At 43.3% G+C, this 17,085-nt stretch overlaps 3 protein-coding genes and 1 long non-coding RNA gene across 4 annotated transcripts; 2 read left to right on the top strand and 2 right to left on the bottom strand.

Annotated features, from left to right (window-relative positions):
- Window positions 1-6,685: 6,685 nt before the first annotated feature.
- On the top strand, window positions 6,686-9,651 carry LOC118504381 (serine protease snake-like). Its single transcript, XM_036038791.1, has 2 exons — window positions 6,686-7,610; window positions 8,523-9,651. The coding sequence occupies exons 1-2, from the start codon at window positions 7,106-7,108 to the stop codon at window positions 8,873-8,875; spliced, it is 858 nt and encodes a 285-aa protein (XP_035894684.1). The 5' UTR covers window positions 6,686-7,105; the 3' UTR covers window positions 8,876-9,651.
- A 1,719-nt stretch (window positions 9,652-11,370) lies between these two features.
- Window positions 11,371-12,220, bottom strand: LOC118504385. Its single transcript, XR_004905295.1, has 2 exons — window positions 12,058-12,220; window positions 11,371-11,974 (listed from the first exon to the last, which is right to left on the bottom strand). It is a non-coding gene; the product is annotated as an uncharacterized LOC118504385 (long non-coding RNA).
- On the top strand, window positions 12,181-14,288 carry LOC118504382 (pyridoxal phosphate phosphatase PHOSPHO2). The gene is made up of 3 exons (XM_036038793.1): window positions 12,181-12,327; window positions 12,429-13,969; window positions 14,038-14,288. The coding sequence occupies exon 2, from the start codon at window positions 12,754-12,756 to the stop codon at window positions 13,504-13,506; it is 753 nt and encodes a 250-aa protein (XP_035894686.1). The 5' UTR covers window positions 12,181-12,327; window positions 12,429-12,753; the 3' UTR covers window positions 13,507-13,969; window positions 14,038-14,288.
- LOC118504380 (zinc finger MYND domain-containing protein 11) lies at window positions 14,267-17,014 on the bottom strand. Its single transcript, XM_036038790.1, has 5 exons — window positions 16,791-17,014; window positions 15,899-16,704; window positions 15,613-15,832; window positions 14,772-15,541; window positions 14,267-14,699 (listed from the first exon to the last, which is right to left on the bottom strand). The coding sequence occupies exons 1-5, from the start codon at window positions 16,930-16,932 to the stop codon at window positions 14,517-14,519; spliced, it is 2,121 nt and encodes a 706-aa protein (XP_035894683.1). The 5' UTR covers window positions 16,933-17,014; the 3' UTR covers window positions 14,267-14,516.
- Window positions 17,015-17,085: the final 71 nt, after the last annotated feature.

Genomic DNA, 17,085 nt, shown 5'->3' with positions numbered 1-17,085 from the left:
ATCGGGTTGCATCGCGATCCGGTGTGGTTGCATCTGTTTGCCTACTGTGGCCATAGGTTTTCGACCGACCTTTCGACGCGAAACGACACATGCGCTCGTGCAACGGTGGCAATTCCGAAAATCGAACCTACCGGTTACATTTGCGATGTGCAAACGGCTGAATAATTGCACCAGCTGAACCAAAAGAAGGCAACAAAAAATGCAACGAAATTAATGGTGAGGTGAGCAGCAGTATGCAGCATCCCCCGATCGATGGTGAAATACACTTGCCAACCGTATCTCCCGAGGGAGATTTCTGTCGATTTCATCACCGTCGTCGTTTCATCGACCATCCAGAACGTTCAGAACGTACGTGAGGAAGCAGCCCGGTGCCAGTACGGCTGCCAAGGGCAATCGGGGGTTGTTCTAAGCGTTAGCCGAAGAAGACATTTGAATGTCGCCACAAACATCGGTGAGCCAATGGTCAGTGGCCACGCGCATGTAGAATGTAGATTTTAGAACCATGTGGTAAGCCGTCCGAAGGGAAAGCACTATTCCGATCCCGGTGAAGGAGATTGGCTGCTCGGTAATAATTGAGCTGGCAATCGTAGACGATCCTTTGTGCACCTAGTATCTTACAGGCATCTGGGGATGTTCTCAGGCACGGTAAGTATCAGTAAGCGATCGACCATCGGCCCGGCAGGAGACATTTTCTCCAGTCCAGACTGTGCACCCCACATTCCCATCCCAAGGGGCAATATACGCTCTGGCAGTGTGGTTAGCTGGTTGTGTGGTTTTTTACATCTTCACAGCCACTATCCGCCCTGCCGTCGCGATAATGCCCAAACATTCGAACGGAGATGCAGTGCGTGATAGCTGTGAAGGTGTTGCGCCTAAAAGTGTGCATTCGTAACGTGTCACAAACGATCACCGAATAGCGTGCGCACAGGCGCGTGGGATGTGCGTTACGCAGTGTTTAAAGTGTTCGTGGCCGGTTGCGTGTGCTAAAATGCGATGTGCCAAACGGTAGACTAAATGAAGCAAATCAAAAAAGCAAGTTCATAATTCAATTGGAAAAGTATTACATTTTTTAAGCGAATTTTCTACAGTGTTTTTTCTTTCCTAAAGTTAGCACATTTATTTGGATTTTCGAGAATAATATTGTCTATATTCAGTGAATGGTTTAAGCAGTATTACTTTTCTTTCAAATATATTAAACTTTCTTCACAAAGAGTTTCTCAATTGAGACGTAGTTAAAAGATGGTAAATAAGAGTGACGATTCGTTTTACTGTCTAATATTACGCCGTATCTAAATATATCACAATACCCAGCACCCGGCATTGGCCATTTGTTGTTTACTTCGTATCCTGAAACCAAAGCTCCAAATTTGCAATAACAAAAAAACACCACAATAACAAGCGATCTCTTATCTGTTTTGTTCTTAAGTCGTTCTTTCTCTCTTCTAAACCGCACGATCGCGTGTGGTAGCTTTTTAAGATGCCTGCCTCACAACTCTATCAAATGTTCAAACTTGTTTAACCACACCGACACCGGACACCGCCTATGGCGCAAATTAACACGTCTGATTGTTTACAGCAAACTGCCGAAAACTGGCTCATGCATCGCAAACGTGAGCCGCATGTACTACTCGTTTGTTTTGCTTCTCCTTCGGTTGTAGCTGCTGCTGTTGATGCTGCTACCAGAAAATGTGTTATATTCCGGACGTGAGAGCGGTAGTTCATTCACAAGCATGTTGCCCACAGAATCGTAGTGTAAGCAATAAAAAAAAATCGTAGATCGATCTTAATTTGCTGCAAAAAATGTGTGATCGTTTTTCAGCATAGTTGTTATTAAATAATTTTTTCAATAAACTGCTAATACCACGAAAATTGAACGATTGTACAACCCAACACACAACAGATGCTGGACGATATTATAGTTCTTATAGTTCTTGTGGGGAACGGAATCATACACCGGGAAATCATACACCGGTTTATCAGTAATTGTCTTTAGCTAGTGTCATTCTTGTGACGTGTACAACAGAGGCTTGCGACATTAGTGACGTACCATCGATACCTTCGTTCTTCTTGAGATAAAAAAGCTTAACTGGTTTCAAGGCTTTTGCTGCCCAAACGCTAGTAATAACTCTATCCCAACAGGTTTACAGAATATATTTCGAATATGTATATAGAACCAATCCCATGTACGCACAGGATCCTGTTCTGCTACAACCACACGGGCTGCACAAATATTAGCTTAATCCGTATCGGATCGGATCGCATGCATTAGATTCAATCCCAAACTCGGTACAATTCTTTCTACTTGTTCGTAGCCACTGGCCGTCGATGACTTGCACGTTGTTTTCTTTCACGTCCAGCTCTTGTACTCTCTTCTATTCTCCACACCTTTCGATTTGGTTTTCATGAATGGACCGGATCTACCCAACCCAGCGGACGGTGACGATGGTTGAAGGTAAAGCTCTGCAGTTTGATGACGACAGTCACAGCATAAACCTACGCATCCGCAAACGATTACGTCGCATGCGTCATTTGTGGTTTTGATGTTGGTTGTATTGACCTCCATATTATGCTCTAGTGCTGTACGTCACTGAATTTCATAATAAGCAGCGATTGAGCCATTCGGCACGTACAGTACGATCGACCGATCAATGAAATGTACGGCGAAAGGAGCAGTGTAAGGTCAATCGTAACAGTGAGAGGGTGAAAACAATTGATGACGTTTTCGATTTTCAATATAGATCTTAAAAGAAGCGTTGAAAGAGGCTCTTGAATAAAAATAAATAAATTCGAATGAGGATTGACGGCTTTGAAACAAACGTCCCACCCACAGCCGCTCGCACGTCAGATTTATTGTTTAAAATTTTTCATTCTTTTTTCAATTGCAACGAGATAAGACGACTGCGGATGATCCAAGTATTTGTAATGAGTAATTTAACTTTAATCGGTTAATGTTTTATTTCACACGCGGCCCTAAACGGATGAATGAATCATCGTGCTGTTTGATGGGCTTTGGTGACCCTGACATGAATTATTTGTCTAATAGCCGATGTGATTTCTTCACTACTTCACGGTAATACGGATCACGCGTCAATATCGTTCAATCAGCCGGAATATCAGTGAAACGGTGGGGAATTATTTTGGTCAACACAAAATAATTAGACTATCGAACTAATTATTAAATCGCTGAACTGTTTGGTGCATGAGACAGGGGAAGTAAAAATCGGTTCTTAGTACGGAAATATGTTCAACTATTTTCGATTTAATCTTAGTTCAAGCATCTTTTTGTATTATCTCTTAATGTTCTGTATCAAAGCTCAATATCGAATATACTATTTATGAACTTAGTTTAAAGTAATATGACTTCATGAATAAAAAAAGAATATTTGAAAATATGTTTTAGTTTTATTCTATTATAAACATATACTATGTATACTTGATATACTTTTATAATAATATGTTCTAATGAAGATCAACATTAAACTATTCTCTAAACAGAGTCAAGCACATTTGGCACGCTTTGGTACAAATTAAAATGTATTTACTTACTAGTTCGATGCTGATACAACTTGCAGCCACTTTAACAGCTTTAGGCTACGGCCGACATTTTGATGGTGTTGCACCATTGTCTATCAGTACAACATGCCGACCAAAAGAAATAAAACTTAGCAAGAAGTAAGTTATACGATTAGTAAGTTATATAGTAAGAAGACAATACGGCGTCAAGCCGTCACACTTAAATACTAAATAAGACTCTTAACGATATCCCATTACTTCTTTTTTGTCAAGAAAGGTATGAAATAAGATCTCAGTAAAAAATATTTTAAAATAAACAATATACAGCTCCAAAACGCCTTTGCTCCATGTTGCTAGTTTTCGTACCATATTTGCTTGTAACAAATTAGATCTTCTTCTTCTTCTTCTTTTTCATTGGCACTACAACCTCAATAGGTCTGGCCTGTCCAATTTCTGGCTTTCTGTGACTTGATTTTACCCGTAGCAAAGTAGTCAGCCCAGCGTACGGGGAGGCGGTCTGGATGGGATTTGAACCCCGGTCCTGCCGTGTGAGACCGGCGCCGTTATCGCCTCGGCCACCCGACCGCCCCAATTAGATCACAACATAACAATTAAATTTCTTGGAAATATGCACTGTGGTAGATACCAAAATGGTTTGTAACGTTTCTACCCATCGTGCGTTTGAATCTAATCTTAAGCAACACTTTAAGGTCGTTTGGCTAGTACATCGCTTGCACAATAACGCAAGTGATTTTTTTTTTTGGAATTGTGTACCATCATTACTATGCTTAAGAATGAATCATGAGAAGAGCAGTAATGAAAAAGAAAGTAGATTATGTTTGCTACACGGTTTCAGAACAGCTCACCCCAAAATTGCTTAATTGTATTTGATCATATTTTCATTCACATCATTAAAAATAATATTACATACGGTTATGAAACATGCGTAAAACATTCCTAGAAAACGCTACCATACCTATCATCACATAGTCTACATTCCTTTCCTTCCGAAAATTTCGTTCAATATCCGTCTCCCATTCAGCAATCGTTGGCCTCCATTGGGTACTGGGTGATTCATGCACCGTTCACCCCAAATGTACCCTTCCACCATCTTCACTACTCGTGACCTTGCCGAATGCAGCATCCTCTCGGGCGTGACACTAAGCAAAGCTCCATCCAAGCTCATCGGTCGGGAAGCGTTCCAGCGCAAAAGGGATGGCTTTGGCGAAGGCTTCCGCGCCGCTTCCGGTCGAAAAGGGATCGCATGCGTGGAATGTGTGGTACACCGAGATACTCCAGCATCGCACCGAACGCCAAGCCCTCACCATCGCTCAAACATACACCGACACACATTTTGCACATCCAAAGTTCACACGCTGCCACGTCATGTCTCAGGTGTGCGTAAACAGGCTGCAACGCAGTGGTGCAAAGGAGAGCAAAAAAGGTAAACAAGACTTTTATGATCCTGTTGGTATCGATCGAGAGAGCTTTTTTCAATGATCAGCAATCCGGCAGCTTTCCGGTCGGATGGTGCATTGAAGCCGGCAGCATAAAATACCCGCACACTGCCCCATCATTCCCGCGCCCATAGCAAACAGCGTGAGTGCACTGTGCGTGCATGCTTGAACAGTGTCCACTGACGCTAAGCGTCGTTTCGAGTATGATTCATGGGCGGCTCCACCGCCAAACTCCATTGCCACCGTTCAATACCACTACCACTCTTCCGTGATGCATTCGCCTTCTTCTTTCAATATTTAGTGTGTAGACACACTATGGGCTAGGCTAGTGGCAGGTGTTTGGTCATGTTAGCGTATTTATAATAGAAATAATATATCTGAAGCATTCTCCATTTCATAAGTTTTCAGCTAGAAAGCGAGTATGTGCACTGCCACCTTTTTCATAACTGTTGCAATACTCATTAAAAATTAAAATATAAACAAATTATTTCAATAAGCACAATATACTTCTAACTAAATTTGAATGCAAAAATAAAATGTATCGTTTATACATTTTATTACAATTATACTTAGATGCAAATTAAAATGCCGTCCGAAGGAACGATCGTCGCTTTCATCCGTAACTCGGAAGTAGTAAGTGTCTAAACACAAGTGTAAACCACTTTGTGTAAAATTTAATTGGATTTAGCATTACATTTATTTTAAGCGCTTTTTGTTGATATGATAAGCTACTAATTATATTTACAATTTTTAATGTGTTCATATATGCATGAAATAAAACACAAGCTCATAACCCACCATGAAGCGCCGGGGTCTTTAAATGTTGGTTAAACTATCAATAATACCATTGCTGTGGATACCGGCACAGCAAAAACTCTGCATGCACAGCTCTGATCACAAACATCCAGCTATAAAGAAGTCAATTTTAAATAAAAAAAATATTGTCTTGGTTGGAATGACAAATTTTAAACGGCATTCAGAAACCGAATAAATTCTACTAAACTCACAGTCTGTAGTTCTAGCGATATAGAAACGAGTCTTCTAAAAATAGGCACCGTAAAGGCACAAGCCGTTAAAGTACAAGGACATCGACATGGGCGGTATCAATCGGATATGATAACGGGGATAAATCCAGTTTTGGGGCTGGTTCGCTGACAGCTTCTCCATTCATAAGATTATCTTCTGAAAGTTAGTCAAAACCCAGCAACGGCTAGGTTTGCTCGTTAGCGCCGAAGGTCACCACTGACCCTGTATCGCACCCGCGTTTTGTCCATTCGCATGCCTTCGCTTGTCACACGATGCAACTTTAAAAGAAGTCTAGCATCTTACGTACTACCCCACCAATTTCCCCTCCTCTTCCCCTTCCCCTCTTCCAATACCATTGCATTCAATCCTCCCCAACTGAATACCACCCCCTTCCCCACCTTACGTTATCGTTCGTCATGAACCTTGCCTCTCGCTTCTACCCACTAGGTCCCGGTTGCCCGGTGTCATGAACTTGCGCAGCGATCGCAATACCCCTGCAGCAGCAGGTACGTACGCGCGAATACGCAACCTTCAAAGCTCCTTTGGAACACCGAAACGAACGCGGATGTGTGCGTGGTGGCCGAAGTTCGGGCGTAAAGCTTAAAGCCTTCTTCAGCAGTCCATCTTCGATCGTGTCAATTCTTGATCTCGGCACGACACCGCGGACGGACACAACGATGACGCACCATCGCCGAACGCTTCGGAAAACGCACGCCCGCTCGCTCAAAACGCGCACGGTCATCGACGGACCGCTCATTCCGCAACGACTGGAAGAACGCAACGGTTGTGCCATGTGGTGCAAGCTTATCCTTGTGCAGGATGCTGCCAGCTGACCCGTGAACACGTTGCTGGTGATCTGTGTCAAACATTCGGGGATTGGGGAAATTGAACGAAAAAAAAAAACGTTGCATTAGTGATCTAACATTCAGAGCAGAAAAAACTATTTTTTTTTGCTCTGTGTTTTGTGCGTTTGTGATTGTGCAAGTGCATGTGCAGAAAAGAAAAAAAACGGTTCAAAGTAAAAGAGATCCTTTCCGGCGGATCTGTGGTGTAGAACGATCCAGTACCTGTCTGAGTACGTGCAACTTGGCAGGGCGTTCTCCATCAGAATGCAGTGCAGACAAAAGTGTACGTTCCTGCTCCTATCGTTGGTGCAGTACAGTGTGTATCTCAATAAAATACCGATGGTGGGTGCTATAGTGGGTGGCGAAAGTGCGAACGACGGCGAGTACCCTCATATGGTTGCCCTTGGACGGTCCTGTCTCTATCCGGACGGTGGCGGATGTGTCGGTGGTTACGAATGGTTCTGCGGAGGTTCGCTGATATCGGATCGGTTCGTCCTGACGGCGGCCCATTGCGCACACGTCGGCATGTCGAATCCCCCCACGGTGGTTCAACTCGGAGCGCAAGATCTGCGCCAGCCTGCTCTGATCGTTGCTGTACGGGCGATTGTACAGCATCCGGGATATGGTGGCATTCTGTCGTACAACGATATCGCTCTGATAGAGCTGTCTTCGCCCATAACCACCATCCAACCAGCCTACCTGTGGCCAAGTGAAACACTCCCCGAGAATGTTCGGCTGATTGCTACGGGATGGGGAAAAGTTGGCCACTGTAAGTTATTGCGACATACTCCTGCTGCCGTTTCTATGCCTTTGACATACGTGCCCTGTGTTTAATGAGTTTTGAACAGTTTTTGCTAAACAAAGTTTGATAATTTGTAGTGCTTAGTGTTATGAAAATGTTACGAAACCTTTGTCTTGAAGCGACAATTTTTCTTGAAGGGAATTTACAATAAGGCCTACGTCACGGCTTCAAACTAACGCTAGCCTTCATTTCCATGCAAACCAGTTCCAACCACAAACTTCATCTATGATTGTGAAGAGAATTTTCAACCTTTGGTATCACACATCTACACACGCAACACGCAGTAAAAGTTTTCAAACATGTTTTAATTTTGCAATTTTTAACAAGCTTTGTGTAAGAGTCGAAGCAATGGTGCTACTGTTTTATGCTTAGTTTTTGTGCTTTTTGCGGTAGAAAACGTGAAACTTTCTTTTGGAGAAAACGAATTAAAAAACACTACCGAGAAGCAGCTAATTTTCATCATCGATGCTATTCAATATGCACAAACTGGGTGCTTCTGCATGAACTATGAACATTTATTTAATGTAATGATTAAATTCGTTCATATTTTTTAAGTGTCTTTTTTCGTTAGAGTGCTAGTGAATTTACCAAGAAAGAGCGAGAAAATTAATAAAACTTGCTAGAAAATGAACCAAGTTTTAGGCCAAGGAATTAATACTAAAACTCACAATGGGCTCATCAACACAAACACACACAAATATAGGAACACGTTTGTGAATTTGCCCCAATTCACAAATTCCCCTCTCCTCTTTCCCATTCCCTTCCCGCCTTACTTATGTTATAAAAAAAGAATTACTGAAGAGCACTTTTACACCAAAAAAAAAACTTTGCTTAATTTTTACCAAAAATTTAATATAAAAGTTATTTTCTCCTTTGCAGTTGAAGAACCATCGATGACTTTGCAACGTGTGCATATACCGATCGTGCCAAACAACCAGTGCAACCAGCTGCTGTATCGCAACCGACGCCTGCGCCATGGCGTGCTCCCGACCCAGCTCTGTGCCGGAGATCCACACGGTGGCAAGGACACCTGCGAGGGCGATTCCGGTGGACCACTGCAGATGAAGCTTCCGCTCGCTGGTGCGAATGGAAAAGCTTCCCTCTACTATATCGTCGGAATCACATCGAACGGTGGGATCTGTGGAACGGTTAACCGACCAGGACTGTACACGCGCGTATCGTCGTACGTCGGCTGGATCGAGCAGGTGCTGCAGATGACACCGGACCACTAGGGTTGCGATCGGGACGCATCGCAATTCAATTGTCAACCACGACCCAGTGCCAAAGATAGTGAAGAATGCCTTACCAAAATATGCCATTTGCTTCTTGCCTTATGTGCTGCCTTGAATGTGTTCCTAATAGCAAAAGCTTACCTTTATACGTAAAATCGTGCTGCCGATGAGCGGAGTAAGATACAATCATTGCAAAAACCGCAAAACGCTACCTAATTGTTAAGGGGGAGTATTGACTGGGGAAAACGATTATTTAAAACATTTGGCATTTTCATTCATCACACAACGTCATTTAAATTTAGTTTTTTTTTTTTTTTTGGTAACCAACAGCAATTGTGTTGGTCTAATCTTGTTGGTGGAGGTGGATATGATTTCACTTCCCAAATGTTTGCATCATTGCACTTGATTTGCAATCATGCAAGTCTCTCTTTTTAAAGTACAATCGATAAAGTATTTGTATTTGCAACAACACTGCAAAGAAAGTTACATGACATTAGCAGTAATGACTCACACCAGAAGGCTGTATCAATTGGGGGTTAATTTAATGAAATTGTCAACAGGGCTCGATATCCCTCTAGAAGTTTTACGGACAAACGCACCAACTTCGAAAAAACTGTTTTATGTACAAAACGATTTTTTAATAAAGAAAACTACGTTCATTTAGAAAATTCAATAACAGCAAATTATATCGTAGTAATAGTTTATTACTAAACCAATGGCATTATCAAAAATATATTTAAACAATATGAGCAAGCTGTATGTATTGATTAGAAGAAGTACTCTTGTTGTATTGTATTGCCTCATGCTATACACCAACGCACTAATGGAACTTGCCATTAGGTCATAGATGAATCACGGTAAGGCGGCTAAAACTGACTGCTTTTCAATTTGATTGAAGGCTTGAACTGAAAAAAGAACTATTATAAAATTTCGAATTAACTCTGAATAGTTCAATTCCACCAGTAAATTTGAGAAGAATCGTTTATAAACACATTTTTATCCCTCTGTTATTGGCTCAAGCCTTTTAAAATAATTTAAAATTATCTTTTTCTAGACAAACATTCCACTAGTCTACACAGCGAGTAATCTTAATTATCTATACAAATCCAATCCTGATTCAGGATTAACTGCCTTGTTCTTTGTTGTTGTTGATGCCTCATTTAAATCATCTAATTCCTGTTTTGATTAAGAAATGAATTACTATTTATTACTTTAATTACTATTTATATTAAGTTTTAGATAAAAAATCTTATTGATATCCAATTTTAAGTTGTCTTTATTATTCATGGATTGCGAAGCAAATTGGCTATTCAACCGCAAAGCTTGCTGTTACGTGCTTTCGCGTACCGCTGTAATGCGGGTGTGCCGCTGTACCAAAACAGTTCGAAATGCTTTCAGACAACTACAAAAATGTTTCCGAACTTCCTCTTTAGAACGTTCAAGTTATTTTCATTAAAAACGAAACTCTGTTACGTTATCAAACAATTTCAGAGAGTTTAGCCATCCTCATTACTTATTTTCAATAGGCAATAGAAAGTAATATACAAATAGTAAATGGATACAAAAGAGCCATTCGGTCGGGATGCATGAAAAGGTTGGAAATGGATCCCCCTTTTTCTAGCATATTTAAATCATATGGATGGAGCTTTTGCAAAGAACGTAAAAAAAAACAAACAAAACAGACTCAGGCAAAATTTAATTCACTTACTATTCAATCACATTTACTACAGCTTAAGGTTATCATCTATTAAATAGTTCTACTGGACCATTAACACCAGTTTTCATTTATTCCACATAATGTGTAGTATCCGTCGGAGTTCAGTTGTTAACTTCCAACCAGGAACATTACTGCACCCATCTTTCATGAAGTTTTGATTAAGTCGATCAGGTTTGACTATCATAATTATGGATTATGGCCTAGTACTTGCACTGTCCCAAAATTTTATTCATCGAAGCTGGACCTAAGCTAGAAACATACTAGGGTGATTTGTTTTTCTTTTTTTGTGAAAGGATTAAAAGGATTTTTCGAATCTGATCAATAGATGTTTTTATAATGAAAGCGATCAGATTTCTGACGAGTCTTATATTCACTTTAGCCGTACCTGGAATGTCGATCCGGTCCGGTGACAGAGACGACAGCGGCGACGGTCTTCACACGGCATTAACGCTTTTTTGAAAGTCATATGGCATAAAGAATAGCAATAGAATAAAGTAAAGCGTAAAGGGAGAATATTACAAATATTACTGAAAATACCCACTTACTTCAATTTTCCAGATCATGTAGAATCTTACTTATGAAAAGTGGATCTACAGGGTATAGTTACTGCATCCACGTACGTATAATTAGAATCGAAAGCTACTACAGCTAAACTTACGGAGCTTATGTATCTGGCTAAACCTATATGTTTAACTTATTTACTTGTAATCCACTACTACTGCTGTTTGGTCGATGCCGGCGATAGGTGTGTGCAACTCCGTTGATTTTTTTGTAATTATTTTTTTTTATAACTAGCTATTTTTATCAAGTTATTCTTCTTGAATCCCTTTGTGAAATAGGACTTCGTAAGCGGCCCCGTTATAGGAGATTGGTCTTTCGAAGGATCTGCGATGTCATGAGAAAACCCCCTTCTCCCTCCCCCTCCACCGTTCTCTCGAGCTTCTAAACTTCTCCCTCTCTCTCGCAGATTCCGTCTGGTCTGGGTATGGGGAACGGTTGTTCATTCTGATTAGGGTCTCTAAGGACCTCGAGATCTAACGTCAAATTTAGATTTCTTACATGCTGATAAAGTATCTCGATCATCTCCTTCCTACGTGCGGAGATTTAAACCACGTGTTGAATGTTGAAGCACGTGTTAATAGCATAACGTTTGAGAATAGTTTTTTATTCATTTTTATGATTTCTTCAGCTTTTAGTACATTTTTCGGAAAGTATTTTATATAAACAAACATTCCCTATGTCTAGACTAACCACCCAACCAGTGATCTTCCGGCTACATTCCGGGTGCTATTTTTTCAGTTGAGATTCAAATCACACAACCCGTGATGCATCAGACCGCGGATGCATGCTGCTGCAGCACAACGGGATCGTCACACACATACCTATTGAACGTAATTTCATGTACAGCGAAGATGAAAATTCATGCGCACTTTTCTATCCACCCCAGAAGGAAAATGATACTCACCCAATTTGTTGGCTCAAATGTTGCACGATGAAATAGAAACAAAATAAATGACCTGTTTCCAACGCTCCTCTCGTCGTCCGTGTCCTTGGTTCGCCTGTTCCACACATCCTCGCCTATAGTGGCGTTGTTATTTGGCTGGTTTTGTTGTCATCTGCAGCGCAAGAAGCTGTCGCGGATGGTGTGTGTTTGTGTGTGTGTGTTTCCTTGCCAGCGATTGTTTTTGTTGACGTAAAGTGGACCAACCGAATCCATCTTCCCGTCCGCGCAGTGGTCAGTGTACAGTGCTTGTCCGCTGCTGTAGTAACAGTCACACAAGAGGACGCTCCCCTATCGGCGCAATTGTTGATATTGAACTTTCTCATCTAAAATAGAACGTGGCGCACGGCAAAATTCGCACTCGGGGGCGGCGGCACACTCGGCACGGCATCGAGAATTCTCCGTCACACCAGACCGACGATACAGTGGAAACCGGCGAAAGGGATGAGGTGGAGGTCCGCATGCACCCAGTGCAGTACACAGCTCGCATTAAACTTCACCATTCATGAATGCATTTCTCAGTGAACTGCCACAAACCGTTCGATACTGCACGTAAAAGACTGCGTGGAGTGTTTGTGTATTTGGGTGTTATTGTTGTGTAGTGTACTGTACAAAACGGCTGCAAACGGAAAGCAACCGGAACGTTCGGGCCGCGTAAGGATGTTCTCCAGCAGCGGACGGATACTGAAGCGGCTCGCCGTGCTAGATTTCGATCATACCGTCTGCGAATACAACACGGACATTGTGGTGCGAGATCTGCTCGGTCCCGGGGGCGTGCCACCGGATGTGCAAAGCATACTTCGATCCTGTGGCTGGATCCCGTACATGCAGCGCATCTTCCGGCTGCTGCACCAGAACGGATTCAAACCGATGGACATCGCGTCCTCAATACGCGGCATACCGGAGGTTCCGGGCATGAAGGCCTGCATCGGTAACCTGGTACAGCACGGGTTCGATGTGATCATAATAAGCGATTCCAACTCGGAGTTTATACGGCTGTGGAACGAGTTCAATGACATCGGTTCGTACATACACACTGTGTTCACTAATCCGGCGCGGTTCGACAGCAGCGGGCTGTTGGAGCTGCGTCCGTACCACTTCCAGACGGAATGCACGCTCAGCTCGAAGAATCTCTGCAAAGGAAAGATTTTGACCGAATTTTTGCGCCGACAGCACGACGAACGGCAGGTGGAGTACGAGAAGGTGTTTTACGCGGGCGATGGCAAGAACGATGTCTGTCCGATGCTGCGACTCGGTAGCAACGGGTACGCCTGTGCCAGACGCGGCTACACGTGCCACGATGCGCTGCAGAATGCGATCGGGAAGCTGGAGCATCCGTACGTGGCCAAGGTGCTGCAGTGGACGGATGGGCACGAGCTGAATGACCTCATATGGACTGAATTGGAGGACTGAGCCTTTTCTTAACCGTACTGCTGTTTCATTGTATATGTTCCGACCGCCTATTGGTATGCTATTGCATACGTAAGGCCACAGTGATTTGTAATCGTAGACGTTTGAGACTCGCAAAAAGTGCAAAACAACTTTTGTTACGTTTTTCTCTTAAATAAAGAACATTTTTTGGTACAAAATCTGGCTGCTGTTTTGTGACGATCGCAGAAGGGCTGCTTGCGTTATCGGGTAGGGTGTTGAGAGGAGGAGCATGGATGGTGTCAAGCGGGAAGGGTTTGTTTACATTTTGTATGAGAAACGTCAAACGCGGCGGGCGGACAATCTGCTGCTGTTTATTGTTTTGCAGCATTTTCCCCGAAAGTGCACCATCTACTATGTCGACGGCGGCCAAGTTAACCTTTGTTTCGGCCTGTATTGCCAGCGGTGGTCTCATCGCTTACGTGCACTACAGTCAAGCAGCGGACCGGTAAGTACAGCCAAAGGTGTCGATAATATTCCAACATAAAACACGCATTTTCTTCCTATACGTTGTAGCGAACGATTGCATGAAGGAGTGCGGCGAGATGTGGAAAGACAACGGTTGAAACATCTTGCCGCTAGTGCCGAAAGTGAATCGAACATTGATTCGGGACCGTACCCATCCAATGGAACCATAAAAAGCTGAACTGCGTATTCGGTAGCAGAGTAGCCTAACGATGGAATAGTATAGTGTAGCCTGCCACATGATAGCAACATCGACACAGACAGAAGTAAAAAATAAATCTGCTCGTTTGTTGTTTACTTTATTTTCATTACTCAACTCTGAAAGTATTCATTATGTATCTCATTTTCATAAACCTACTGCAAACAGCAGCACAAAATGTCGGTAGCGACATTTCGTCGACGATACTTAACAATAAAATCAAATGAATGAGAGTGTAGTTTTCCAAATAAATACAGATATGTACATGCAAGGTAAACATCAGCTAGTGGTAACACTAAAAGCAACATCTTATTATTTTGGTGTACCAGCATTAGCTGGCATGCTGTGATGGCGAGGTGGTGGTACACACAGAAAGCGAACGCAAGCGATGGCACCTGCTGCCGGCCTGGTGTCGCTTTTGGTGTTGTGTTGCGTGGTTTTTTTGGCAGGCAGTCGTGCAGTAGAACGTGTTCCAGCAACATTGGATTCGGGCCTCCTTTTCACACATGGCACACTGCGGGCGAGGTGGACAGTTAAATTAGCATGGTAAATAAGCTTCGCGGCCAGAAGCCAACACTTCACTTACCCATTGTTTCTTCTTCACCTCGCTTATTTCTTTTCGGTGCTGGATGTTAAGCAATTCTAGCTTTAGTGCAAACCTTTCTTCGGTTTCCTGCAAAAGTTGCAAAGCTTTAGCTTTCACATCTACCGGATTCGTAAAGCGATCTAATAATTTCCGCTGTTTCTGGAGGGTCGCAGCGATGCTAGACTGATTGCTTATGTTGGCGCGCTTCCTTGTTACGGGCCGTGAACTATTCAGGCCATGGTTTAACACTCGATCGTCCCCGTCGTTAGACGCAGGAGGTGGCGGTAGTGGTGGTTGCGGTACTGTGGTTTCAACCGATTGCTGTATGCTTCCCGTGTTTTGTACCACCTGTCCGGTGGTGGACGAAAAGGCATAGTATTCTCTGTTCTCAGACAACGATTGATGTTTAAGCATTTCGGCCATCGCCTGCTGGAACCCGCGATGCTTAGCATTCACTTGCAGCGAACGGAGATCGGTATCGATCGGTTTCACACAATCAGCACTCACCAACGCGCGCAAATGTTTGTCACCAAAGAAACGCACGTCGTACGTCTTGTTCGTAACTCGCACCACCTTCGCCGGCCAGTACTGGTAACTTTTTTGTTTGGCAAACACTAACTCGTGCCGAGTGCGGCACGGGCGCGCGAACCAATCCGGTTCTGCTTTCTCCGCCGAATGGCGATAGCAGTCCGAACATTGGCGTATTTCTCGTACTTCATACAAGCAATCGGCTAGAAAATACATTGCCGCACTATAGTCCAATGAGTTCACTGTTTTGAGCGAGAAGAAAGAATTGAACGATTTAAATGACTGGGGCAATTGGTCAATATGATTGCCTTACCTCCATGGATGACTCCTACATTGTGCGCGATGTCCAGTAAATCAACGTGGAACTCTTCCAGACTGTTGTACTGTTCGTTCAGGATCTTGGATTGTACAGCTGCAAGCGATGTGGGCGTACGAAGAAGCATCTTCTTGAAAGTATCAACAGTCTTGCTTGACAGCACCGTCGTTCTTTTGTCCCGGAAAAGCTTCGACGACGAGAAGGTATCTTTGGGAAGCTAGAATGATAAATGGTGCATTGATCGATCATTGCCATGCATAAAGAAATCAGTTTGTGCTCTTACCCATGATTTGTACTGCTCAACGGCGAAGCTTAACAGATAATTTAATTCTCGCGTACCCACGTTAGGAGATATGTTGTGCGTACTGTTCTTAAGCACATGGCAGGCATAGCAGTATCGTTTTTGCATCGTATCATTTTCGTTCGCTTTTGCAGCAACGTCGTTAGCGTCTGCCGGCACTTCCGGTTTGATGGTTGGTTCGTTGAGCATTCTTTCCAGCCGTCTGTTCGGTGGCCGAACCATACAAACGAACATGGGCTCGTCCGTAAACAGCCCTTCCTTTACATCTTCCTCCACCTTAATGCCCGGACTGGAAAAGTCGAAGCCGGACTCATGCTTTACCACCGACGGAAGTGTGCCTTCTTCTGCTACCAACTCAACAGAATCATCATCCTGCTGGAAATCTGCTGGCCAGCTACCGTTACCGTCATCAATGATGGTAACCGATGCATTGGAAGCCCGTCGGCCGGCTCTAGCAGGTGTCTGATGTGGATTGTGTTGTTGGTGTTCGGAAGCAGAAATTATGCTTTGCTTTTCCTTCGACACAAACTGTGCCAGCTCGAGCCGTTTCTCTTCGGGAGATTTGGTACAGCGCTCGTGAAAACTCCTTACACAACCTTCACACTTTACCACTCTGCCTGTATTGTGGCATTCGTAGCAGCATCGGTCCGGCTGTTCGTCCGGTACCGTTTCCCGCTTCGGGAAGGTGTAGCTAGGGGAGGCTTTTGGTTTCCCACGCTGTTTTGCCCGTACGCTCACAGCTATCAGCTGGTCTGCTAGCGCTGTTTTTATATGACGTACCGCCAATTCTACCCAACGAGAAGCAGAAACATTATCAACAGAATTGAGCGGGATTGTTGATCGTTCTTCAGATCTACAGCACCAACCCACCTACCTTGACTATCTAGATGCAACATTTTGCAGAGTTGCTTAACTAGCCGTGTGTGTTCCATTTCTCCTGATGGAGCGGTGGCGATACTGCTCCAAATAGCGCTAATCACCCCGCAGGAGGTTTTTAGCTGCCAACTATCGGACATTTTGCTAAGAAACAAATCTAAACTAAGCTAGCTGCTGCACACAATAGCGTTGCTTGTATATTCCCCGAACATCCACTGTTTTGACAAATGCCGTTGAACTGTCAACGAAATGTCAGACGACGAGCGAACAATAATATTGCCTACGCCACCTGG

This window comes from Anopheles stephensi, chromosome 2, assembly GCF_013141755.1.
Source record: "Anopheles stephensi strain Indian chromosome 2, UCI_ANSTEP_V1.0, whole genome shotgun sequence".
Lineage (NCBI taxonomy): Eukaryota > Metazoa > Arthropoda > Insecta > Diptera > Culicidae > Anopheles > Anopheles stephensi.
This window is presented reverse-complemented; position numbering and strand designations above follow the sequence as displayed.